Raw genomic sequence first — 26734 nt, 5'->3', positions numbered from 1 at the left:
ATATATCCAGATTGGTGAAAAAGAAGTAACATAATAATGCTTCTGATTTGAGAGATTTTTAAAAAAGAAGGTTGTTTTGCATGAGTTTTTCCAAAGAAACCCAGAAAATAATTTATTAAAACTCACAGATACTTTGGTACACAACCCTACACTTGGCTTGTGAGTATTATCACTCCACAGATAAAGCTCTCCTTGGATACAGATGAATAAACTGAACAGAGCAGTTTACAGAATGGCTGTGTACATGATTATGTATCTGTAATCTCTAAAATGTATAAACAATAATAATCTAAATGCTCCCTTCTCCTTTAATAATATATTGTTTGAGTAACAGAGGATTTCAAAACTATCATAAAAATAAAATGAAAAATATAGCAGAAATAATACTTTCTTAAAATCATGTACTCGAGAACATCATAATAAAACACAGAAAAAAATCCGTCAATTCCCAAAACAGCAACTTCTCCCCTATCCCCAAATGTGTTGGCATAAAAGAATCTGCATAATTTTTAAACTTTCAAATGCTTTCAGTATTGTATTATTATCAGTGCTTATGTTTGACATTTTTATAACATAGTATCTTAGGAGCTCTATTACCATTCCTATTGTTTCAAAGTTTTTAAACTGAAAATTTCCAGATGGTTTATTTATAGATGATAAACGTCATTGGGTGTTTTGAGCTAACATTTCCTTTCACCAAATAAAGAGAAGTTTTTAGAAACTTATTTTATTTGAAAACATTTTAAACAATATTATTTATGACAGAACTTTGAACTCCGTTCAAAGCTCAAATATTATCAGCAATGAAAAATGAGGAAAAATGGAAACCTTTTCTATTACAGATATATAAGAAAAGCTTTCTTTTGTTGAATCAAGGATGGTGGAAATCACTAGAGTTTGAGCTTGACTTTGAAAATACATTTAACTTTAGAGTATTTATGACTAGGTGTTTTGTTTCACCATTCTAATATGCTCAGAGTAAGTACTTAGGTCCAACTATAGAACAAAAAGAAAGTTGCGACAGAAACATTATATGTATGAAGTATTGGCTGTCCTGATGAGATGACTTTGCATCTCATTTGGGCAAATGTACTCCACTTGAAAGCTATTTACTGCTTTATTTACTAAGCCTGGGGATTTCAGAGGAAAGAGGGAGACTGATTTCATACAGATGCCTAGAACACATTTCTGGCTCATGTTTTTAGTTACCTCATACCCATACTTGTACATGAGCACCACAAAGCAAAAGAAAACAAACCCGGAGCAACCTTCCCTCCCCTAGGAGAGAGAGGGTACTTACAAATACAGTTCTATAGTATTTTTTTTAAAGGGAAATGACGACACAAAATAAAATACTGATGTTAAGAAACATTGTACGTGCTTCTGTACTATACCAAAAATTTTAAGCTTATTTCAGTCTACTGCACATCAACAAGCCAGATTTAGATTGCAGAACATAATGACCTGGAATCAGATCATCCTGAAACAGCAGCATTAATTTTGAAACCTCTAAACTGAATTAAATGTCCACTTCTTTGAGAGGAATGTAAGGTAGCTCTATATGCTGCATGCTTATTAAAAAGTAATTTAAAAACCACATGAAGGCAGGCAGTGGAATGACAGTACGTGTAAAGTACGTGCACATTATATTTTCAAGATTGGGCCCTAAAATAGGAATCAGAGATGTTGAAAACTTCATGTGTCCTAGAATACAAAACTGTGTCAAATACGTGACCTTGTTATAACGTAAAGCTTACAGATTGTATAGAATTAACTCTGAACAGCATGCTATAGAATTCATATATTTAATGACAGACATTCATCTTACTGCAAAACACACACTTTGTTGCAGCAAAGTTGCGTATAGAATTTTTTGCAAAATGAGACAGAAATAAATGCCTCTTAATTAATCATTACATGCCTTCCTCCTATTCACAATTATATAAGCTAACAACATCCTTGTGATTTCTTGTTTGTCCCAACTTAATGTATTTATTGGTCATAACCAAGCGTAAGGATTCACCTTTGCACGTACTTCAGGCATACTAAAATAAAATAAAATGATCAATTTTTTAAAGATGCTACTCTTGCATAGAATAAACCTATTTTGTAATTGTTTTTCATCTCTGCACTTACATTACTGTCAAGATATAGCTTCAAAAATTATGAGCCATTGTCTTGCGCATTTTCACATTTCTCACAGCAGAACAGCATAAAAATATTTCCAGAGTCAAAGGGAGGCTTTACTCAATTCATCGGCTTGGTCAGAAGGTGGAGCTCTATACATACCTGTATCACTCACTGCACATAAAATCTCCAACTACATATAAAACCACAGAAGTACTCAGAAAACAAACCTGCATTTAACTCCAAGATACAATTTGCTTCATAAATACAGCAGACCGCATCTGATAACAAACGGCGCCTCTCCTAGCACTTGAAACGATTTTCAGTATGTTAAAAAAGTAACAATGAATTTAGCATTTCTTAAGTCCTCTTTTTCGTTGAAAAGTAGGCTCTTATTCTTTTTAAAAGATCATAAGATAGTTGATACTTACAGGCATCTCTAATATATAACAACATGGCTACAAAAATGTAGTCAACTAAATTCAGGGTAATACTGTCAGCAAATAGAGCATCCCAGACAACCAGAAGGTCCTGAAGTGGGAATTCACGTCCAAACAGGAGCCTTACCCATCGCCTGAAAAAAAAGGAAGAGACGTGATTTGTCTTTCTCTGTTTTGCCAAGTACGGTAAAGCCAGGATATATCCCAGGATCAGCTACAATCCAAAACATTTTACCAGAAAATTTTGCAAAGCGTGAAGGTCTGTGATAATCATTTAACTAATTGTATTTGTGGAAATGTTACTGCATCTATGTTAAAGAAGTGATACATTACAGACTGTAGAAGCTTAACTGACTAATATTATTACATGGTGAACCTCAAAGGACAAAACATATCTATCCCCTATACCATATTTCTGAGCATTTAATGTGACGATGGTCTAAGATGAAAGGGAGAAAATGTTATGCAAGAATAGCCTGGAACAGCAAAAAGAGCAGGGTGAAGCCAGTGGTTTATGAGAAGCCCTGAAAAGCCCAGTCAAGTGAAAGCCAGTTCAGAGGCAGAGGCCAAACAGCAGTTAAAACGGACAGGGTCACACTTACTTTGAAGAGGCTTCCTCCCTGTTATTGCCGACTGTTTTCAGCTCCATATAAAATATGCTATTGATGCTATTTTGATTAAACTTAATTTAAATCTCTACCAGATTTAGTGATAATCTACATGTAGACTATACCATTAATTCCTGTTCGTATCTGTGCTGTTTTCATACCTAGCAAAATGTGAAAATCTGTCTTATTAAATGCAGTATTTGCTAGAGACTGGAAGCTTGAGATGCGGTACAAGAAAATTATTTCTCAAGATTTCTTATTTCAGTTTTGGCTCTTACACTGACTTACTTGCTGACCTCAGGAAAGGCCCTTTCCTCTCCTATTCTAGAACAGACACGTTAGCTTTATACCTTTTTAGGTAGGATTATCTAAGGTTACATTTGAAAGAGCTAAATAATCGTTAGTAACATTAATCCTGAAAGAGTTATTATGAAATGGACTTAAAAATAATGAATTACATTTTTAGCTGGGATATGCAAATTACCACGCATGTGGAATCTGTTTATTCAGTGGCAAGAAAAGATTGATTGCAAATTTCTGCTAAGCAAATTAAGTCATTCTTTAAAACTCACAAAAATTTCTCAAAAGGCAACTAGAAATTTCATCAAGATTACTTTCATTTGTAAGAATTCACGTTTAACTACTTCTATACCAGAACTCATTGTTGGTTTAAGGCATCTGCTTTTTTTTTTCCTGATTCCAGTAATAAAAGTTCATTTCTAGACAAATGAATTCCAACATGTCAGTTGAGCACAAGCTTTTAAGATGGCAACAATCTGTACAAAAAGACTCTCTTATAAAAGAAGTTCAAAGGGACTGTTTTGTGAGTCAGGGTTTTATTCACTTAAACTTTTATTCCCCCTGCCACCGGAACCATATGTATAATCTGCAAACACATCCATGTTAGAGAGTTAGAGATCACTACACAGAATTTTCTCCCTTGCAAGACATGGTCCCTTTTAAAAGTGAAAACAGATGATTTCAAAGGACAGCATCACCTCATCCTTATATCGAACATTCATCTTCTAAGGTCTTGTAACTTTTTATGTTAGTGCAGTAATTATAAAAGTCGCAAAATTAGCTATAACAAAATACAAGCTCCATGTATTTTCCTCTCCGATCAAACCCCTTTCCTATGAGGACGTATTTTCAGGCCACAGAAAGTCAGCAGAACTTTTAACACAAAAGCAAGGCTTAGCTAGTGCATTTAATACCGCGTCTGTTCTAAGGGATTTTGCCATGTAGTGGCACATTACCCTACAGTGCCTAGCCCACAGGAGGCTATTATCCTATGGTGACACAAACATTACCCAAACTCTGCGTGAAGCCTATTACTTGCATTAACAACCCCTCCCACCTGTAAAACCACAACTTCCAAGTTACACAAACTGTTAGGCAAGAAATTTCAGCTAAGCTTGAAGCATTTGAGCTGACTTTGCTTGCAACTACCCAAATCTCATTCACAAGCCTTGCTAAAAGTCTAATACACTTCAAGGGAAAAAAATACACCATGGTGTAATGGGATTTGTTATTAGTCTTTTATTAGAAACCTCTTTTGCTTCTTTACTACTTCATTATGCAGCGTTAATCGTTTGTAGATGCAGGTTTATTCTGCTCAAGCAGAAGTCATTCCTTTTTTTCTCCTGCTTTTATATTTTCTCCTGGGAAAATTAAATCTCAGTCCCCAGAGGTATCACGTTTCACAGATGTAAGCTGCTGAAGAACAACTGGACTTCCTTTTGCAACCATAATATTACCGTTAATTATTTGAACCTTTCTGTCTTAAAGTGAGTAAGCAATTCATACTGTTGTAAATCCATATATACTAACTGCTCTCTTATTTTCTTCGGCAGCATTTAGCTCACAGCATCTATAAACCAAGGACCCTATTGCCTATGAACCATGCTGCCATATGGCAGGACTTCACTCAGCTTTTATATTCATAAAAAGGAATCTTAATTCCTTAAAATAAGTGTCCACACTGAAAAGCTGTCTTTCAAACTAACACGTTTTTATTGCTTCTACAAATATTTGCAGAGAATTTAAGACACACTTAATAATTGCATTGGACTTTATAAACCTTTTTTTTTGAGATGGCGGCCTGTGGTTTAATTATTATTCTGTCCTGTTAATCTTGTCTTACATCTGTTACACCTGCAGACTGCGAGGCTCACAATAGTATACCTTTTATCACATGCAGTAATACGATAATTCATATTTTACCAGGCATACTTAGCAATTAAAATCTACAAAATAAATACAGATTCTTTAAAGCCATAATGCACCAAGGTACTACTACCTACATTGTAGAATATGTAACTGTATCTTCCACTTATGATTCCTATATAATTAAACCAATATTCTCAAGAGATCAGTAATTACTAGCAATAGCTAATGATTCATTAATGACCTTACAATATAAAGAAAGCAGAAAACTGTGCTCTAGTAAAACCATTAAATTATGATCCAGCAATACCAATTTTAACTAAACCACAATGATTTTGACTGAGATTTACAGGACAATTCTCCAAGCATCAATAAAATTAACTTATGTGTTACATATATTTAGCTGGTTATCTTCTCTTATGTCTTGGAAGGCAGAGAATTAATTCTTTAAGGAAAATTAAATAAGCCTAAGAAAAAGTTCCAGATGAGGTGATACAAACCGTTTAGGAGTGTTTATGAGGACAAAACAGCACAATGAAATCAGAAAGAATATGAAAAACCATAACACCAGGAAAGGGAAAGCATGACTCTGAAGCTACTTCTAAATGACTAAATCTAGGACCTATAACTTGTCAACAAGTTGTCTAAAAATTCTACTGTAAGAGCCTGTTTTTGGCCATTTATACTTTTACTAAACTCAATCTTCAGTACGATTTCTACCCCAAGCATCTCCTCAAGGCTTAAATTTTTATTTGTTGATACTGTTCATTAGAACAAGATTAAAAAAAATCCTGCTTATGCTTAGCTTATTTCTTCCCCAAGCTTTTCAATAAGAATGACTAGGATCAAAACAACAAGGTCTATGTTATTTCTTTTTTGCTGTGTATATTAAAAAAAATGCCCAAATTTGATGATTCCTTAGCTGACCTAAACACAGCAGAGTGCAGATTTCCATAGAGTATGTTCTGTTTCTTCCTAACTCTCCCCATCAACACAGCAGTGCATCTGCCATCCGATCCTTCACCCCAGCTGCACCCTTCTTCCTGCATGGGAAGTGGCAAAGGTGCGTATCATCCATCTGCAAAGGCTAGTGCCACTTAGCGGATGTGATGGCGGAGGAGGCTGTTCACCTAGTTTCCAGTGCTTGCAAGACTCACTACTCATGAGTGGGAGTCTTCCAGAGAAAGGGAGGGTCAGTAGGATTTTGAAGGATGTAATTTTATTCTCAGTACAAGTTTTGCTGTTTTTTTTTTTTTTTAATAAGAAAATTATTTAAATGAACTCTAAGTATTGAAAAGAACACCATCTTATCAAAACTATGCACTCAGAAACTGAGAAATGCCAAAATTAACATCAGTTGTTTACTGACTGAGAAAATGATATGTAAGCTCTGTCTCTTTAAACTCTGCCATGAATTATGTTCAAGCAAACATTTGTAGCCAGTGCAATTTACTATGTAAAGTCATGGTCAATAATTTAGGAGAATGGGTAGACAGACTTGAGCTGTGATCTGTCTGTTCAAAAATAAGATATGGAAAAAGGATGAGGAGCGACATTTGTATAACACTTTCAAAAGAACTTAAAGCTATATGGGGAAAAAAGAGTTCAATATTTCAATGCCCGGCAGTAAGCACTACTCCGGACTGACTTGACGCCTGCTCTATAATTTCAGACGACTATGTTTCTAACATATGAACACTGGGTGGGTTGCAGCTGAAGAAGGCTGCGTATCTCCCCGGCTGTCCCTCTGCAGAGGTACCCAGCAGCAGGCAGGGCTAACACGGGGGCTCCCGCCCCTGAAGCAGCACTTGTCAACACTTGCATGAATGAGAAGAGCAAAGATAGCTGCAAATATTCAGCAAAAGCACCCTCAAAAGAAGACATATGATACCAGAAACTCTCCTGGATTTGGTAGTTGCCAGACACAGTCAGAGAGGAGACAGGCAAGTTCAGTCAGAGGATGAAATTTACAGGGGAGTAAGATAGTTTACTTTCTTTTAATGACATGAAGGAGACCCATCAAGACAAGCTTTAGCAACATTTCAGCTTTGACTTGTTACAGTCTATTTCTCCACTATTCTGTCTCCTTTATTAATAAATCTTGCTTTTATTAAGACTCCTGTGGCTTTATACAGTTCAGGGATTTTGTACGGAATGTCCTAAAGAGATTAATAAAGCCTTCAAACAATAGAAGACAGTGAAGGAAACATGCCCGAAGTATAATCACAACTTCTTCTTTCAGCTACTCTTCAACAAGGGCAGTACCGCTCATGGTGCACAAGAAACTCTTAATGATCACAGGGGAGAAGAAAGGAAAAAAAAGCTAAGTGTAACATTTAACAAAATGTAATTTCTAAAATAAATAAAATGACATTTCTAAAATAAACAAAACCTTATTAAAATTCAATATTTTGTCAGAACAGAAAGAAGGATGTAAAATCCCAATAAAGTAAAAAAATGGTATAAGAAGTTATATGGGAAGCTCACCAGACTTTCAGGGATTTACAGAAATTTCCAATGTGTTTGATCTAAACACTGAGAATTTTACACACAGCACACCCTCACGTGCACCCACCCATACAGGATGTACGGTGAGATACTGTTACAACATATGTTGCATTTTTTGCCTTAATCTACTTGTGAAGGGAATGAAAACAGACATCTTGCTACAAGATGTGTTTACTTCAACCATATATTGAAATGTTAATTCTGGATTTATTAGATAAAATTATGTGGCCTTTGTCATTTGAGAAAGCAGACGAGATGATCAGATTTTCCTTAGGCTTTAAAACATTTGAATATTATAGATTTCTACCACATCTTCTCCAGCAGCGCATGTCGACTGTACAAAAGAGTGTGTGATAAGGAGGAAAAAAAGTGTGTGCCAGCATCTAACAAATCATTCGGCTTCTCCTTAGACTTACAGGTAACAGAAAGTATATAAAAAAGGTTCTTCTTACATGTACACATACACCTGCCTTATCTATTTAAGTAATTTCAGGTTTGTGGCCTACTATTCTGCCAGAGAGCGACATACACGCTTTGGTGTGACTGTGATCTAGGTGGGATTGTCCTGTCCTGCATGCCTATGCGGGGTATTCATTTAATCTGGCTTCTCCTGTACTGGCTGCATGAAGATTAGGTGGCTCATTGCACTGAACGTACGAATCATGGCTACTGCTGTTGGATGGATACAATGTAGGGCTTTTGGTTTTTTTTCTGGTTCAAATTTTGTTTGGCTTATGCTGACATCCACTTGTATTTTAAGTTTTGCATAGTTGTATTAAAAACCCCACAACTTTAAAAACTATGATAAGATCCCCAGACTTTCTGTTCTGCAGCTTAAAGAGTAATTATATGCAAAGATAAAAATTATGGTGTTTGAAAACAATACAAATAAAAATGAAACTACACATTTACATCATGGATTATATGAGTTTCAAACACTACCAAAAGTTTTTCTGACAGAAAATAAAGATTTAAAATTAAATAATAATGATATTGAACATCTGTTTATTAATATAAATCTACTCGAATTTAGGTTGAAGTGATGAACAAGAATCTGGTACATAGTATACTTTGTTGCCTTCTTTCCACTGGGGAAAATGTTTTGATTTGTCTTGTTGAAAATTCCTGCTGTTCTACATATTCTGTATTTCTTTGTATTAATTACTTTATCATACATAAACTAGCATAACTCTTTAAAATAAATACCTTTAATTTTATTTTTGCAAATAAATTATGTGCCATGAGCATCTAATTGTTATTTGGATTATTTCCTTTCCCATTTGGTTTCTTTAAGATTACTGGCAAAGATTACTCAGTTTTGCACTTAAGAAAAATTCTTTCCATTTTTGGAAGACTCTACACAGTTCTTTATTAAAGAAGGTTTTTCTTTCTAAAAAATGAGTTCCTAATAATTATCTCCCCCTCCTTACTGTAATTTACCCATCTTGGCAAAAGCACTTAGCGCTGTCTCAAGCCAGACCAATTGTAATATACTCACTTGCAGGAATGCGCTTAATGAAAAACGTGCCATTGCATCTTCAAGAGCAGTAAGTAATGTTCAATATTTTTAGGAATGTACTACAATAAAACTACTGAACAATATTTTTAGGAATGTACTACAATAAAACTACTGAACCTTCCAGCCTGCTTTGGGTAGGTTTCTGTTCCAGGTCTCAACTAACTTTAGGCACTTGTTTTGGCATCAGTGCTGCCCTTGGCTTCAGACTTTCCATGGCTGCCACTGTCACATGCTGCTGTTCCCCACCTATAGCCAACTTCTTGGGTGGTACCAGTAACTACTGCTGGGTGCCTTGGGCAAGTTCACCAGAAGTAGTGGTACTCCTACTAGAGGGAAGATAATTTTCCTTCATGTTCTTGCTATGGTCTTGGTCCCCAGTGTGGTTCTAGCCTGTTGTACTGTTTTAAGTGTTGACAGCTGTATTTTGACATTCTTCTAAATTTGTTTTGGAAGTTCTTTCATGCAGGTTTATGGGAATCCACTTAACGCTGAGAAGAGCGAAGTATTTTGCTACTTCATGCAGCCATTGCAAAGTGTGCATTTCTCATGCCACTTCACCCTGCTGTTGTATACACCCCAATGGATAAGGAACTTCCTTTAAAACAACTTTTACAAAGAGGTTTACTGGTAACCATACTCTCTAAAAGCTATCCTTGATGTTAAAATTCTGCTCAACGTTTCTACTCTACCCTATAACAAGGGCACCTGGTTACACAGGACATGGATAAGGCTGAAGTACTGAATGCCTTTTTGTCTTGCTCTACTAGCAAGACTGGCTTTCAGAAATTCCAGGTCCCAGAGACAGGGGAAAAGGCTGGAGCAACAAGTATGTACCCTTGGTGGAAGAGGATCAGGTCAGGGAATACTTCAGCAAGTCTGTGGGCCCTGATGGGACACACCCATGAGTGCTGAGGGAGCTGGTAGGTGTTATTGGGAGGCCACTCTCAATAATCTTTGGTCATGGCAACTGGGAGAATGTCCAAAGACTGGAGGAAAGCAAATGTCACTCCCATCTTCAAGACGGTTAAGAAGGAGCACCCGGGGAACTACAGGCCAGTCAGCCTCGCCTTGATCCCTGGGAAGATGATGGAGCAGCTAATCCTGGAAACCATTTACAGGCATATGAAGGACAAGAAAATCATCAGCATGGCTTTACCAGGGGGAAGACATGATATGTCAAATGATACACAAATTCATACCAGCAAAAAACCTTGTAAAATATACACCAAAAGATCACCACAAGCATCTCTTCCCTCCCTCTCCCCCACCAAGCCATAATAAGCTCATAAAGAAAAATAAAAACCCTCCAATGACAAGTAGACCACTGGAGAAACTTGCCTAAAGATATGGTGGTTTTCCATACTGAAATCTTTAAATTCTCATAGATGTTATTACAAAATTCTGCATAGATACCATGTAAGATTGGATCTGATTCGGAGATTATTTGACAAAGTCCTATAAAGGCAGGAATTCAGACTAATTAAACTCATAAACCTATATAATCTTCGGTTACTGCTCTGATGTTGCAATTTATTTGATTGGTCTTCTCAATGCAAAACTCCAATATTATGAGTGGCTGAAACAAGCTCTTAACCTGTATATAATTGGTTCACCTTTTCTTTACCTAATGGATGAACTTTTGACTTACTTAAAAGTAAGTCAAACTTACTTTTGACTTTTTTTCTTTGAAAGAATTCTAGTTTCTCTGCATATTCAAATACTTTTTAAAGTAGTAGTTTTATCTACAGGCTTTGCCAGTGGTTCCTCCATGAAATTTCCAATAGTCCATTCTGGAACAGCTTGAATCTAAATTTGTTTGTAACAGTAATTATGGACTAACACATTATAAGACACAACGACTGTTTTCATTATCGGTCTGATCTCCATCAGTTTTAGCTTGTCGTATGGGCTTGGTTAGATCACAGACACTTCCCCTTTCTACTTCACCCCGCTATCATTTTTCAGAGGCTATTTTGGTTTTTGAAACTATGAGACTGTAAGCTTGCAGAATAGGGAAGAGTAAAAAATCCTGCCCCTCTCATTAGTCTGTTCAGCTGATTTGAAAACAGATTTGATTAGTATCAGAGAGAAGTCTGCAACTGGCTTTTCCATAACACTAAAAACTTCAAAAACAGAGCTAAGAACTTGAATGTGTTTAGAAGTGAAAACAGAAGCAGGTTTCCCATTTTTTTCAGCAGGAAAGATGGGAGGAACCGGACCTTCATGTCGATATTTATATTGTGGATGTTCCTCTGAATGTAGCATTTAATTTAAAGAAAGGTAGCTCTGGGAGAAGAGTACAGTATCCGTTCCTCCCAAAACATTAAAAGTTAAAATACTTCTGTTTTAGTATTTCACATACACAACACTTTACGAAGGCTTAGTATTAAGAACTATTACAACCATTGTATTGACATTGAATAGCCTGTGTTTGCAGTAAATATTAAAGACATCCAATTATTGGACTATAATAATTTACTGACCATTCATTACTATGAAGGGTGTATAAAACTGTTGTACTCCAGTAGTTAAGAGTAGTAGGACTGGAGGGGGCTGCTACATTCTACTGGAAAAATCCTTTTGAGGTTAATGATAAACACCCCTTAAGTGCAAGGAGTGAGGGCTTAATCTCTGATACATATCTAAACCCCTAATTTAATAACCAATATTTACGCTCATAAAAGAAAAATGTAAGACCTTGAAGGTGTGCCTACTGAATTGTTACTGCTCTTTTCCTTTATGCAATTCAAACCCACAGTCCTAAATACTGATGATGCATGTGCATTTTGTTTTGAAAATCACTGCAGAGTAGCAAAAACATTTTCTTCTTTTTAACAAAAATAATTACAGGTGAATGATTTTAAACACTGTTTGCTGCAATAAACCTATTGAAACAAAAGAGGCACTTCTAAATTAGTGAAGTTCCTACTGATATCAGCTATTAGCAATTAGGAACTCCACCCCCCAACTTTTCCATCTTTAAACAGCAATGATTAAATTTGGTTTTAAAGTGGAGAAATTATATTAGAAAAACAACTCTCAGTGTTGCAATTAAAGCGCAGTTCTTAAGATGATAAAATAAATCTGCTAATAGCTTTATCCATTGATTCAAGATGCACGCAGTAGGTTTAAAAGATACAACGATCCTTTTGTACAATCTCTCTTTAAAAGAAGAATCTATAATATTTTGCTGTCCCATATTGTTAAATCTTCTATCCAGTTACTACATTTCTCTGCAGAACCTATTTGTACAAGACTTAATCAAAAGGGCATGCATTTTAAAAGAAAAGGAAGAGAGATAATTTTGTTAATAGCTTTGAAGTAAACAAATATGTACTGATAAAATATTATGAAGTTTATATTCTATCTTGGAGACTTTCCATTCACAATTAAACAAAATGCCTTTTCTGTCCATAAAAAATTGAAATCTACAATTGAATCATCTTTCTGTTGCTCTGTATTGAAATGTTAAAACAAATGAACTTTTTTCTGGTATGCTAAATAAGACATATTAAAAATTTCAGCAGATTTAACTTTTAAAAAAATTCTTCAGAAGCTATATGCCTATGTCCATCAATGGAACTGCTACTGGAAAACACATTGTATTCAAAACAACAAGGCACCACACCTGTTGTGACTGTACCACTAGTTCACCAATCCACGTTAGTCTTCTTTCCTTTCTAACCCCATTTCCCACCAGAGGAGTTTTTTGGTGATTTCAGGAGAATTCAGTTGATAATGAAGGCAGTTTTAGGGTTTCATAGTAAAATTATGGATGACAATATATCCAAGAATGTGCATTATAAAGTAAAATGGTAACTTTAAGCTAATTAAATTGTATATCAGATTGCCTCCTTTATCTCATAAAACTGCATAAACACACATCAAACATATCTGAAGTAAAAGGACACGGCCTTTACAAAGTGGTAATCTTTCGGTTGGGCTTAAAGCATAAGAAATTGAAATTGTGATACTTTGATATGAAGAAAACAAAAATCTCATTAAGCTGTTTGGCAGCCATACTCAGAATAAAACAGGAACCAGTAATGAAGACTTTATTAACAACAACAAAATCTTACTATATATACCTTTTGCAGAAGCCTTATTTTAGTATTTGGAGAATTCCTGCTAATTATGCCAATGAACTGTTAAGAAAAATGTGTAGAGATAATAGGACACCAAAACAGATGCAAAAACCCACTGGACAGATACTTAAAGTATCGTTTTCTACGCATCCAGGATTTTGTTTGGGTATCTTCCATGAATGACCGGAGGACCCAACTTTACAGCAACTCCGTAGAGGAAGGAACTCTACTGGAAGTTCCTTGTTTGGAACTGCTGCCCACAGGGACCAGACCACCTCCACAGCAGCCCTCAGTGGGGAGAGAATCCTGGCTTTCTATACTCCTTTTCCTCACAGTATAATGGGCTTATTTCAGAGATGTTTGCCCCTTGAGAGGCAAAATTAAACATCAATAAAGCTAAAATGGACAGAATTTCTCCCCCCCAACTGGGGGCTTATTTCTGCAAACCTCTTTATAATTAAGTATATAACATTTCAAAATCTCCTTGTGGCTCTCCACCCCAGAGAAGAAATTTACTTTTTAGAATGAGAAGATTTATATCATCAGTGAATTCAATATTACATCTATTGTATGCTCTAAAACTAAATTAAGAAGCTGTTCAGAGGCCATACATGCAGCAGTCCATTTCAATCTATTAGTCTGCCTAAATGCCTTCATACATCCAGTGAAGGGAGTCATCATCATCAATCTGCCAGTTTTAGTGACCAGTCAACTACACATTGATGCATGCACCGAGGAAACAAAAGTGTTTCCTCCCTGCTGTCATACTCCTGAACATAAGAATCAAGTGAGGCTGTTACAATAGGGAGCATGCAAAATGATGATTTAGCTGGTTAGTGCAAACAACCGTTAGAATCACCACTTTATTTATAATTAGTTCAAAGGCAGAATAGAAGTTTGCAGCCCAGTTCCATTATCAAACAGGGTAAGGCAAGTAAGAGTTAATTTTTTTTGCCTGGTAAGTTAATCCCATCATTGCTATCCAGAGTCTTGCCCTCATTTAAACTGTTAAACAAAAAAAAAAAAAGCAGAGTTTGTTTTATTCTTTCTGTATATACTGAAAAAAAAGTTGTTTTACATATTAGTTACAGCAACAAGAACTACTTTTGTGAAACAAAGTACTGATGACTGGTGAGTTTTGTGTTGTGTGGCTGCAGCCTTATGGGAACACGGCATTTTTCGGAGACGCACAAGGGCTTAGTGGTCTCATTTAGCTACCTATGTGCCCCTGCAGAAGCCCTGCTAGCAATAAAACACTCTGGTGGCAAACAGCTAATTCATTAATTAACCACAGTATTTGCTGGAAAGGAAAGCACTAAACAACACTGCACAGAAAGTGCAATTGCGGTTGTTCCAGGTCCCTGTCTGCAGTATGTGCGGCAGAGGCAAGCAATGCCTATGCTGTTTCTAATTATTCCAATTATCATGGCACACTATGAAAACTTGATTAATAACACTGAAGATATTGTTGTGGCAATTAGCCATATGGTTGTGGGACTTTATTCTGTCACGATTTAGCCATTAGCATCTACTTATGTTTGTCAGAACAGAGCATCCGTGACAAGTTGGAGTTCCGCTCACCTTGCCGAGTCCCCGGTGAGCAACACCAGAGAAATGTTTATTCCTGGGAGTCCCGCGCCTGAGTAAATTTTTCATGTGGCATCCGGTCTGACTGGGGACAAATGTCAAGTAGCTTACGCGACGACCCATCAAGCTGGGCTCTCTCTGCAAAAGGTATCTTGTGAATGGCTTCCTTCTCAAGGCAGACTTCTTTCAGGGGAGGATTTGACCAGTAAGATTAGTGTCAAATGTCTTGTCTTCAATGTTTTCACCAGTTAACCATTCAGACAGCATGCACCTACTCTTATTTAGACGTGATGAAATGCTCTATTATGATTTTATACACCTACGAGTTACATATCACCGTGTGCTTGAAATGTATATCTCCCAAGTAGAGGGACCATGGGGCAGCACTACTGCCAGGTTGGTCAGCTGAACTGACAGCTACATAAGCTGACGATTTTTATGAGCCACCTTTTTAATTCACAAAGTATATCTTAAAAAACAAGCTTATTTTAATAATTTTTCTTTTCATTTTGGGGTCAGAATAACTGCTCATGTCTAAAAGTTCATCTCTAAAACACAAGGAAAAGCTTTAAAAAATTAATTAATAACGGATGGCTGCCTTTTTTTCCTCCTGAAAGCACAGCAGTAGTCTTACCACTTCCCTAACATTTCTTGCAAATCAGCTAATGCAATTGTGTTTATATTGGCACGTCACTCAAAATCAAAATGTTTGCAATCAAAGACAACTCCAAACTTGACTAGTTGTCCACAGTTAGGAATCAACAAGTTAGTCCTTACTAAAAGGAGTAGGAAGCACAAAAGAATTAGCATCTTGCTGCACAGGGATGCCATATATATAACTGGTGAAACTGTGCTTCCCTATTTTGGACATGAGAGGAAGAAGTAATAACCCAAGTCTGTGGAAATGACAGTAAAATGACACTATGTAGGAAGTTTTTAAGAAGCACAGAACTTTAAGAAAACCCACAGTATTGTAGAAACTCACCAGCTACTGTTAAAAAGAACAGTAAGAGTCACTATTTTTCGTCTGTTTTTCCAATACATCTACCTCTACCCTAAAAGTAGCTTTCCTTTTAGTCACTACCTTCCATATGTATAGATCCTTCACATACCGTGAGGAGACAGATACATAATTTAAAACCATAAAATTAATTGTAAAGAAATAAAAATAGACAGAGGACTCTGAACAGGTCTAATATTTTAAAGTAAATTTAACTCATCATTTAATGACAAGAATTTCAGTTGGCAAGACTTCTGGGCATAAAACTTGCTGACAAACATCCATGTAAGAAAAGAAGAATGATGTGCACACCTCACACAGCTCACCACTAATAGGGATACACCAGCAAAATAAAGTTATCGGCAAAAGGGAGGGACTGCATCTGCTTCTCATCAGACATACCAACTTTTAATGGGGAGACAGTTCTAAGGCTGAAAAAACCCCAGTAAACCCTTTTTTCCATTTATGCCCTTTTGATTGAGATGATCAAGTTTATTTTTAACTAACAGTGTTTGTGGAAAATTATATACTGACTGTCCTAGAAATCCCATCTGTGCACGTAGACATTCATATGTGGAGTGGGATCGGCTATAAAGAAGGTAAATAATTCAAAGAGGGAAACAAGAAGAGAAATAAATACTATGCAGAAAAGAAGGAAGAGATGAAGGATAGATGGAAGTGAAGTATCGGTGAGGATTTTTTTTCATTGGAGCTGAGACGAACAAGATGCATGACCTAAGGGGTAATTTGTGTGCAATGTGGGCACTGGGTTCAGCCCTAAGCCTGTGCAATGGATTCAGCTTTATCCTTATCTATATCGGGTGGTGGTAGGAGGCGAAAGCAGTGGCATATGGCCTTGCTCAGAGTTGAACAGACTGTTCTCTCCAAAGAGGTCTGCAAGACTCTCCCCCTGCCCACCATGTGGCTACTGAGATAGAGACCCTACAGCTGGAGACGTAACCCTGCAGAGGGAGCAGAACCGCCGTTTTCTTGGGCTGCGTTTTGCTCTTTGCCATGCCAGAAATCCGCTTTCTACTTTGCAGGCCATCACAAGCATACAATGAAATCAATAATGAGGCTGCGGACCATATGGTCTGATGGTTAAGATGATGTAACTGTTTTCTACGTGTTGTCCAAACACAAATTTTGGACATAGTATAGTTGAATATAGGCTATGTTTTCAGCTAGTACTGATAATAGTTTGAGGAATAAAAAAGTACTTCTATCATTTGTTTCTTACCAACCAGAGGTTTTCCTCCAGCAAAGAATTCAAGTTCCAATTTTCTGCCTGCTTCTCAGAAATTTCAGGGTAGAAAGGGACACTAAAAATCCCTCTCTGCCTCTCTGGTAGAAAGTCTGTTGCACACTTATACATTTGAAGTAACAGATAGCTCAAAATGACACTAATTTGAATTCTCTTGTCCTCTTTATACTTTGATCTGTTTCCTTAAAATTGTATTTTAACTTACTTCTAAAGAGAAATATCTTTTTCTGAACCTACTACTTTCCAATGCTAATGTGAGAGGTGCACAAGGGACATTTCAGGATTGTTTTTAGGCAGCTTGAAAATGGACCTGACATCCTAATCCTCTGGCATTTCCTATGACTGGCAAATGCAGATGGGGAAAGTGTCAGTCTGATGGGGTAGAGGTGAACGCCTCTTTCATCGGAGGCACCTCCATGAACGCAGGGAGGCTCTTCTGCAGGCTGCTCGCTAGCTTTGAGAGAAATAGAGATATTGGGGGGGGGGGGGTGGGGGGGGTGGGAGGGGTGGGTGTGGGGTGGTATGATCAGATACAGGATAAATGATCTCTAAGCAGAGGTATGAAAAGGAAGGGCTGGAGGCTAGCCATGTCTAAAGGCTAATTTATCTGACCATACTCTTCCATGCTCCAGCATAATGATGCCACAATGTACCTGAAGGGGAGAAGCCGGAAATGTGCCTGGTGCTGCATCTGGACTAGTGGAGCCAAATGCATTTGTCTGTTAAACAGACTGAGCATCCCAGGCAGCACAGTATCTAGCACTGGAAACCACCCGCCAGATGGACTGAAATATTCCCTTCAGTTTGTGGGAACAGAGTGGCACTCTAAAACAGATCGCACTGATTCGTGATAACCTCAACAATTCCCCCAGGCACATCTTCTCGACTGAATTCTTGCTTATGGTTGTTTGGGATGTAGGTGGTATTTTATTTGACGGAAATTATGCTGTTGAGTATTTAGTTGGCTGTGACAGGTAGAACGCATCCTTTGAGGAGGTGGCATCTATCTCTGTCAGTTGAATCACACTGTGAAAACACTTGTAACTATTAACTTTCTTACTGCCTTGGATGGTATTCCACAATCTTAGATACGTGATCCCATGACTGCTTTTAAAAGGTTACTGTTCAGGATCCCAATAATTTCTGGATTTTACTTTTGTACAGAACTTACATGGTCTCCAAACAATCTGTTTGCAGAGAGTTTTGCAAGTTTCTGATGTCCAAAACAGGCTGACTCAGCAAAAGCACTGATTTGCATGAGAGAATTTGAAAATGTGGGCTATCCTTGCAGCATTATCTAGTCTTTTTTTTTTTCTCTTAGAAGCTCCAAGTCTGAAGTTTATACCCAAAGGTTCAAAGAGGTTTATACTCTAATACCTCACTCATATTTGAGGGAAAAAACTTGTACCACAAAAATGACTGGAGCAATCACATTCAAATTTCCTATTCAATTGTCTGCTGAAAATGATCTTAAATTTACATCTTGTACATCATCTCAGACTTCACCTTGGCTTTGTGAGAATTTGTGGACTCTTGGGAGTTCATTTTGGTTCTGTCCAATCATTAGTCACAAATATGACTTCTTTAGTCCATCATCAGCTTTAGGAAAGCACTTGGTGAGTACAGTAAGAACTATAGTATGGAGAATAAAAGAAGTGAAAGCCCATCCATCTTTGGATAGAAATGTAACCCACAGGATGAGGTACCAATTTAGGAATCAGGAGACACAGCCATAGGCAAATTATTGTCCCATATCATTTTCCTCTCCTTATAGAAGATAAGCATAATAACTTTCAACGAGTACTATGTATTAAAATCTTTATCAGAGAAATCCTTAAATTAAAAAGCAATATTTTAATATTGTGATAAAACGATTATGAATAACCTTTTTATGAATACCACGGTATAGAAAATGATGGGTTTTTCACACATCAGACCCAGAGGCTGAGATTCATACATATAAAGGATATTCTTTCCTTAGTACTGCCTAAGGTGAGTGAGGATAGTATTTATCAGTTAACCCTATCAGTATTAGACAACAAGAAAAGGTCACAATTTCTCATTCTGAATGTGTCCTTCAGAAATACAAATTTTACATACACATATCAAGAAAGGAAGAAGCTGCATATCTGAGGCAAGAATGGTGCATAGTAGAAGATACAATTCTACTGGCAGAGAGGCCCTTTAAAGGCTGATTTGTCAAATGTAGAGATGTTATTTCAGAGGCATCAACAAGTTTTGAAATAATAAATACATTTAAAAAAAAAAACACCTAAAAGATACCAGTTTTATGGCACACTGTATTTTCTCTCAACCTTGTATTTCAAAATCTGTGAATTTCTTCTCTCTTATCCCTAGTCAAAAACCACCTTACCACTTGACTCCTCTACTAACAGACCTCTACTCCACAGGTATCAGACACTTTTCAGATTCACTGGCTGATAACTTACTAATTAAACTCAGAGCAATAACCTTAACTCAAACTGAGGTTTTCAGTTTGGTGGGTCTGCTTCATAGTTGAAGAAATGCTTGTGTGCATGAAAGCCTGCGTACTTTTTCAACCTTACTGGTTGTTTTAATGAAAGATTTTATTACTACTTACACACCTTGTCTTGCTACGTTATTAGCCAACCATGTCACTATGAACTGTTTAATTACTGGTATGAGTAAATGGAGCACATCCCTTCAGGTACATATTTCCTGTATTTGGTCAGCAATACCAGCCAAGAGATGAAGATACCTGTAGCATAGAAGCATTTTTTCCCTGGTGTCTCAGAAAACTTCCCGAAGTACTGATGGTGAATCTTTTTAATGTCTAGAGATAAATTTATTTTAACAATACATTTTTATTGTCTCAGCCAGACAAGGGCTCTACTGATGCTGAACTTGCACTGAAACTACTGATTTACCACCACTGCCTTAAAACCAGACATCCTCTACACAAAGGGATCAACCAAATCTTTAAAGTGATTTGACAAACTTTTTGTAAACCAGTTGGAATTTACAGAAGGCAAAATGGTTCACTTTTTGAGTTTTTTGAGGTTATGACCCTTGTATAACCTTTTGACTACAGATCCCCTTCAATTTAATGTTGATGTGTATTAAAACTCAAAGGCATTGAATCAATTGCTGTCAGTTGTGCCATTGCACACATATACGCAAAAATATTAACTATGTGAAATGCAGATTTATTGAGATAGTGAGTAAACTCTTAATGGCAAGGATATAGGTGACTTGGGTGCTAATAAACTTATGCACCCTGGATGATTAAAAACTGAAGTGAAAGGAGGATGACAATATGTTCCATTACTATTAGCAATTTTGTACTTATTGATGATGATGCAACTGAGACTGGTGTAGTTGCAAGCATGACATATGTTTCTAGGAACCGAGGCCAGAGGACGTGTTTTAACCAAGGACTTACAGGCAAATAAGCCTCAATCTCCACCACAAATTGGGCAGAATACAGAATCAATGAGCTAGGAGTGGCTTTAACTGACGTAGATACTAACTTCGTGGAGCTTGATGAGTTCTCTGTTGTATAATTGTAACATTGTGTTTCATTACCATGCCAAACTGCTCCAGTATAATTCATTCAAGGCAAAAAAGAATGATGCTTCAAAGCGGAAATTTGAAGTTACTCGGTTAAAACTCAGCATATGCACACACCTAATTCCTGTCACATTGTGAAATCCTAGTTCTGCACGTACTTCTCTTTTAGTTCTGATTTTTATCAAAATATGCATAATTTTAACTCTAATTTCTATTAAAATATGAATCATAAACCATAGCATATGCACACAGGCAATTAACATATTGTATTAACTTCTGCATTTTTAGTCTTTATTGAATCCTCTGTATTGCATTAACTTTATTTTGCATTATCTTTGTTTTCCTTTCACTACCATAAAAATAATTTGGTTTTCCTAATGTTATTCTAAATGGTTTCAATTGGATCAATTCACTTATCATTGGGGTGAAGAACTGAGGAGGGGTCAGCACGTACCTTAGCTGCTGAAGTCAATTTTCTGCTAGACTGAGTCAAGAGAGCAACACTGCATCTGTTTGTATTGTTCTGTATCTGTAAATGAAACTTTCTTTTTTTTTCTTTTTTAAACAAAAGCTTGGTATTTGCAAAAGCTGTAAGACTGTGGAGACCATAATCTAAAATCATGAGAGCCACAATTTTTATGACTACAATCTTCTTTTCCTGGTGTTCAGGCAGTGGTTTTGGGGTGGATTGCGCTGCATGCGTTCTGATGAGACATTTACAATCTCCTTTATGCAAATTACCCCAGCAGCTGTTTAAGAGCTGTGGTTGTCAGACCAGGCAAGGAGAATGTGATTTGGTATGTCACAAATGGGGCAGGGCTTTATTAGGCTCTGCTAGAAAGTTTTAGCAGATGCCTTAGTGCAGATTCAGTGTGATCCTGTAACCCCATTATAACTTTATTGCTTATGGAAAGGAAAACACGAAAAGCTCCCAAATACTGTGGGGATTCTCGAAAATAAGCACTTCACACAATGCCTATTTCTGAACTAAGTGTAAATAATAAATGTAATCTTATCATTTACAGTGGAAAAACTGCAGTTTTCCCCAAAGACATCATGTGCAGCTGAAGGAGGTTTCTTGGGGGAAAGCCCAGCAATAACACCTTTAAGACTAAGAGAAAATTTTACGAGTAACTGATGAAGACTGTTTTTCGCATTTAAGAATGACTCATCATTAAGCAAATGCTACCATTTACTGGTATAAACATTAAGATCCTTTGATAAGACTGCCAGCTGAAAATGCTACACCTGGATTAGCACTGGACATCCCATGGCCAGGAGACAGATTAAAAGATGCACAGAGGATTCTTTTAGGATGGAAAGAGAGCTCCATCTCATTTAGTTCACTTTCCTGTCATTGCGAGTTAATGTATTGTAGGTTTGCCTTTTATTAAGATTCATCTTATACTGACGTTTCTTGGTCTTACTCTTGTCATCACACAGCTCCAGAACCTCACTCCTACAACAGGTAGCACGAGTTACAGCCCCCTTACAACCTTCTGATATTCTGTGTTCAGTTTTGGGCCCCCCACTACAAGACAGACATTGAGGTGCTGGAGCATCTTTAGAGAAGGGCAATGAAGCTGCTGAATGGTCTGGAGAGCGGGTCTTATGCGGAGTGGCTCAGGGTTGATTAGTCTGGAGAAGAGGAGGCTGAGGGGAGACCTTATTGCTCTCTACAACCACCTGAAAGGAGGTTGTAGTGAGGTGGGTGTTGGTCTCTTCTCCCAAGTAACAAGCGATAGAAGGAGAGGAAATGGCTTCAAGCTGTGTCAGGGGAGGTTTAGATTGCATATTAGGAAAAATTTCTTCACTGAAAGAGTGGTCAGGCATTGGAACAGGCTGCCCAGGGAGGTGATAGAATCACCATCCCTGGAGGTATTTAAAAGATGTGTTGACGTGGTACTTCAGGGCATGGTTTAGGAGACATGGTGGTGTTGGGTTGACGTTTGGACTTGATGATCCTACAGGTCTTTTCCAACCTTAATGACTCTATGATTCTATGAATATATAAATTTGAGGCCATTTTGCATTGTTTTGCTTTTGGCAACATTGTCCAACTTTAACTCACTTTCTTACTCAGCATTTTTTCCCTGACACATTTCTAGAGACCAATCATAACCTCTCACCTTCTGTTTGACTTGACTATATACAATACAATATTTCAAGTTGTAAGGGACCCATAAGGATCAAGTCCAACTCCCTGAAATGCTCCCTAAATACTTTTGATGAGGTAGATCTGTAAAGTTGCATTCCTTTACCATTCTAAATACAATGCACTTAAACTCTCTTAAGCTCCTCTTGAAAAATGACAATGATCAAAAGAATAGGGGAGCGAGATGCTAGCAGCTGTACTCAGCAGTTTGGGTTCATCTTTCTTGAATACAGTTAACCAGAAATGTATATGGCATTTCAGATGAGGTCCTGCTACTACCTGTACAGTGGCATCAACACTTTCCTACCTCTTCTAGAAACACAGGTAGTCTGGCAGTATTTGTCTTTTACACAGCTCATCTATTTGATGGCTCCTAGATGTTGTGACTCACTTTCACCCTATCATCGAACTTTTTTGGGAAGTAAAAAACACAGTCCCCTTTTCTTTTGCTTTATCAACCTATACTTTACCAGTTATGCCTCACCTGCCTGGGTGGACAGATGTCACTAATACTTCCACCTAGTGACAATATATAACATAAAACTGCATTTAGAGGGAAAAGTATTTTCTTGATTTTAAGCCTCTGTAAAAATTTCCCTGAACACTCCAGACTTAGTTTTTTAAATGCTAAAAACCTGTAAATTCTAAGTCATGAGAAGAATAAGGTCACCAGTCCTTATCTGAGTCTATTCAAGGACTGAGAGTTGATAGAATTTGAGTTTTGCATAAATACCAAAATGCAATACTTTTAGAATATGAATATATGTCATCATTTATTTGAGTCTCTAAATATGACTACAGTTGTCTGCAGTTCATCTAATGCTAGTTTGAGCTTTCCTTTAAAGTTTGGGTTGGGAATAATTTGCGTTAAAAACAAAAGAGAGACCAAAGGAGATGAGTTGGAGTGAAGGACGAGTGAAAACAGTCGTTTGTAACAGAAGCTGAATTTTGACCTCAATTACATTATTTGCTATGGCAAATATTGCAACATGTATAGCAGGCATCATGAAAAATCTTTCTAGCTGCCATTTGCAAATGTTACAACAGTATACGAAGTACTGTGGGAATTAGGCAAAGGATAAAATTTTGTAACAGAACATTTTTAATGGAAACCTTAGTACAGTAAGTATATTATCCTTAACATATCTCTGTTGCTTAGGAGGATATACTACCTTCTTTCAAGACTGAAGGTCCGTGCTCTGAAAATACTACCCCAAAATACAGCTGAAAAGTGAAGGAAGAAAGAACTTGAATCTATTTTCTGTTTGTGCAAACACACAGCACAGTCCCCCTAAAACCTTGTTGCCAAGCAAACACATTAGACCATAGGCTGATGGTTGACTTTAGGACATCGATCACTCAGAAGAACCACTAACGTAAGCAGTAGAATTGAAAATTTTTTTTAGAATGTGGGTTTTTCCATGGGGAAATTACAAGTAACTGCCCCAAAGGGCTTCAAGATAGTATGATTAAAGCACACAAAATGCAAAACTTAGGGTTTCACCTTTTCAGCAGAGTATAATCAGAATAAACTTCCTACATTAGCTCAAAACTGGATGGGGATACAAAAGATCTATTAAATCTCTATAAACTACAGCTTCAACATTTTCTTTTCTCAAAGAACACCTTTCTCCCACTCCTCTTGTACAACAGCTTCTTCAATTATCTCATCCGATCCCGCAGAAATGCTGACTTCCCACTTAAAACAAATTCTTGAAGGGTTTGTGCCAGCTTTATACAGAGGGTTGCCTATTACCAATTTAGTGTCCGTCTAAACTGAAACTGTTCACAATTTTCTGGGATTACTTTTCTTTAGTCATGATTCTTTTTGTTCAATGTTTGTCTGAATATGGCTCATTATCTTTGTGAAAGTGGCCAAGTATAAACAACTACCATCCTGAAATTACCATTATAACTAAACACTATACCTAGCTTTGAAACCTGCTGTACAGGTTTCCCAAAATGATCTTCTGGATGCCCAAAGGTAGTTGCTTTCTGCTCTGCAACACCTTTGCACCTGGAAGCAATGGAACTGGCTGCGCACTCATCTAAGCATGTGTTTCAACCTGCCAAAAACATCTCAGGCTTTCTTGAAGCCTAGTTCAGTGGAGGTAGCCCCTTCTCCATTCACACTGATACTCCCTCCTCACTCTCCCCACCTACTAGCAGCTATCACTTTCTACTTGAATGGGGAAGGAAAGGAGATCAGCCCTGCTCTGCACAATAAAAGGTTCTGCAGACAGCCTTCCTTAGGTCCCTCAGACCCGACCTCCCACCACTTCCCCAGCCCACTTTTGGTGAGGTGTGGCAGAGGCAGGGCTCTAGAGGAGCTCTGGGGGTTACCACGGACTAGTCAGAAGTGCCTGAATGAGGAGCTTCTGTGAGCCCAACTGCGTTGGCTCCACCTCTGTCTACACCAACTGTGGCTCCTGAGCAGTAGTTGCCACTGTGCTGTTTTTTGTGAAAAGGTGGTCGCACCACTGACAAGGCCAGAAGGGTCAGGGAGGGAATAGCAGCAAGGATGGGTTCTCAACTGGAAACGCGTACGTTGTCCTTCCCGACATTGGTGGTGGTTTCGGCTGCAGATTGCCAATCCCTGGCGTTTCAGGGTCCTCTCTGAGGGTCGTTTTGGCTCTATGAGTTAATCATGTCAGGAGAAGTCATTTTAATTCACATGCCTTTAGGAATAATTATACATTTAAATGATTAAACAAATCAGGAAGAAAACATATCTACTGCAGAACGAAAGCAGTTAACATTGAAATCCTTTTTTATATTAGTATCACAAGTCGTTTGTAAATAACATGCTCATTTTAGATATGTAAGGAGTTCTGCCATGCCCTGAAAAATAAATTATATTTTATTGGTGCCCGGGTGTTTCATAACTTCTATTTATTTGCTGCAAGAGTGGAGAATTAAGATAGAGTAGTTTATTTCACCAAAAGACTGACAAATGGCTCATTAGACACTTATGGAGCTGAAGCTAATTGTACGATTTTTTGTTGTATTAATTGTCACTGCCTGCTTAACTGGCTAACATTGGTCATCAATACAGAGCTTTTTCCTTTCAATCTCCAAAAGAGAGGTGTTAAAAAAAAAAAAAAGGAATTTTAAAATAAACAGGACAGTATTTATTTCCTAATATAAACAAAAATACTATTTGGATTGAAGGAGCATGAGGGAGGAGTAAGAGAGGATTAATGTGCTGGCTGTTCCCCACTGGGGCCACCAATAACAATCAATCCCAAACAGCAGTCACCTCACATCATCTAACAGCTTGAATCACAGATATTCAAAGATTCTCTACCCTTTTTTTTTGTTCAGATTAAATATCATTTACACTGCATACTTTTTTTTTATTTCGTCGGAGACATAAGGTCAGAATTGATTGAATATGTACTACCTGCATATAATGATTTCCAGTTTTTTACAATCATGTGCTAATGCTGCACAGTAATGGCCTATGGATGAAGAGACAGATGTACTACCAGTCATTCGCTACACATTTGCATTAACAAATCATCATTTAATTGAAGCCCATCCAACAAGTTTATGCTACTTAAATAAAGTTCCTTTCAATAAAAGATGCCACAATGACACATGGTTGTTAACTGCAAGGTAAATAAAAAGTAGTATTTATTTTCTTGTCACTGGTTTAGGTAAGTATTAAAACGTACACTTATTAATTTGTATTTTGCTCCGAAATAAACCACCTGACATCTA

At 37.2% G+C, this 26734-nt stretch overlaps 1 protein-coding gene across 4 annotated transcripts in view; it reads right to left on the bottom strand.

The window, feature by feature from the left end:
* Positions 1-26734, bottom strand: part of TBC1D5 (TBC1 domain family member 5) — a 323581-nt gene that overhangs the window by 81875 nt on the left and 214972 nt on the right. For all 4 annotated transcript variants that reach the window (XM_064444307.1, XM_064444304.1, XM_064444309.1 and 1 more), the window contains one exon: positions 2559-2701. In XM_064444307.1, coding sequence (XP_064300377.1) covers positions 2559-2701 — 143 coding nt within the window. The remainder of the gene's footprint in view (positions 1-2558; positions 2702-26734) is intronic.

The sequence above is a fragment of the Phalacrocorax carbo genome, chromosome 2, assembly GCF_963921805.1.
Source record: "Phalacrocorax carbo chromosome 2, bPhaCar2.1, whole genome shotgun sequence".
Taxonomy (NCBI): Eukaryota; Metazoa; Chordata; class Aves; order Suliformes; family Phalacrocoracidae; genus Phalacrocorax; species Phalacrocorax carbo.
The sequence above is the reverse complement of the archived record's forward strand: the minus strand, read 5'-3'. Positions and strand labels throughout refer to the sequence as shown.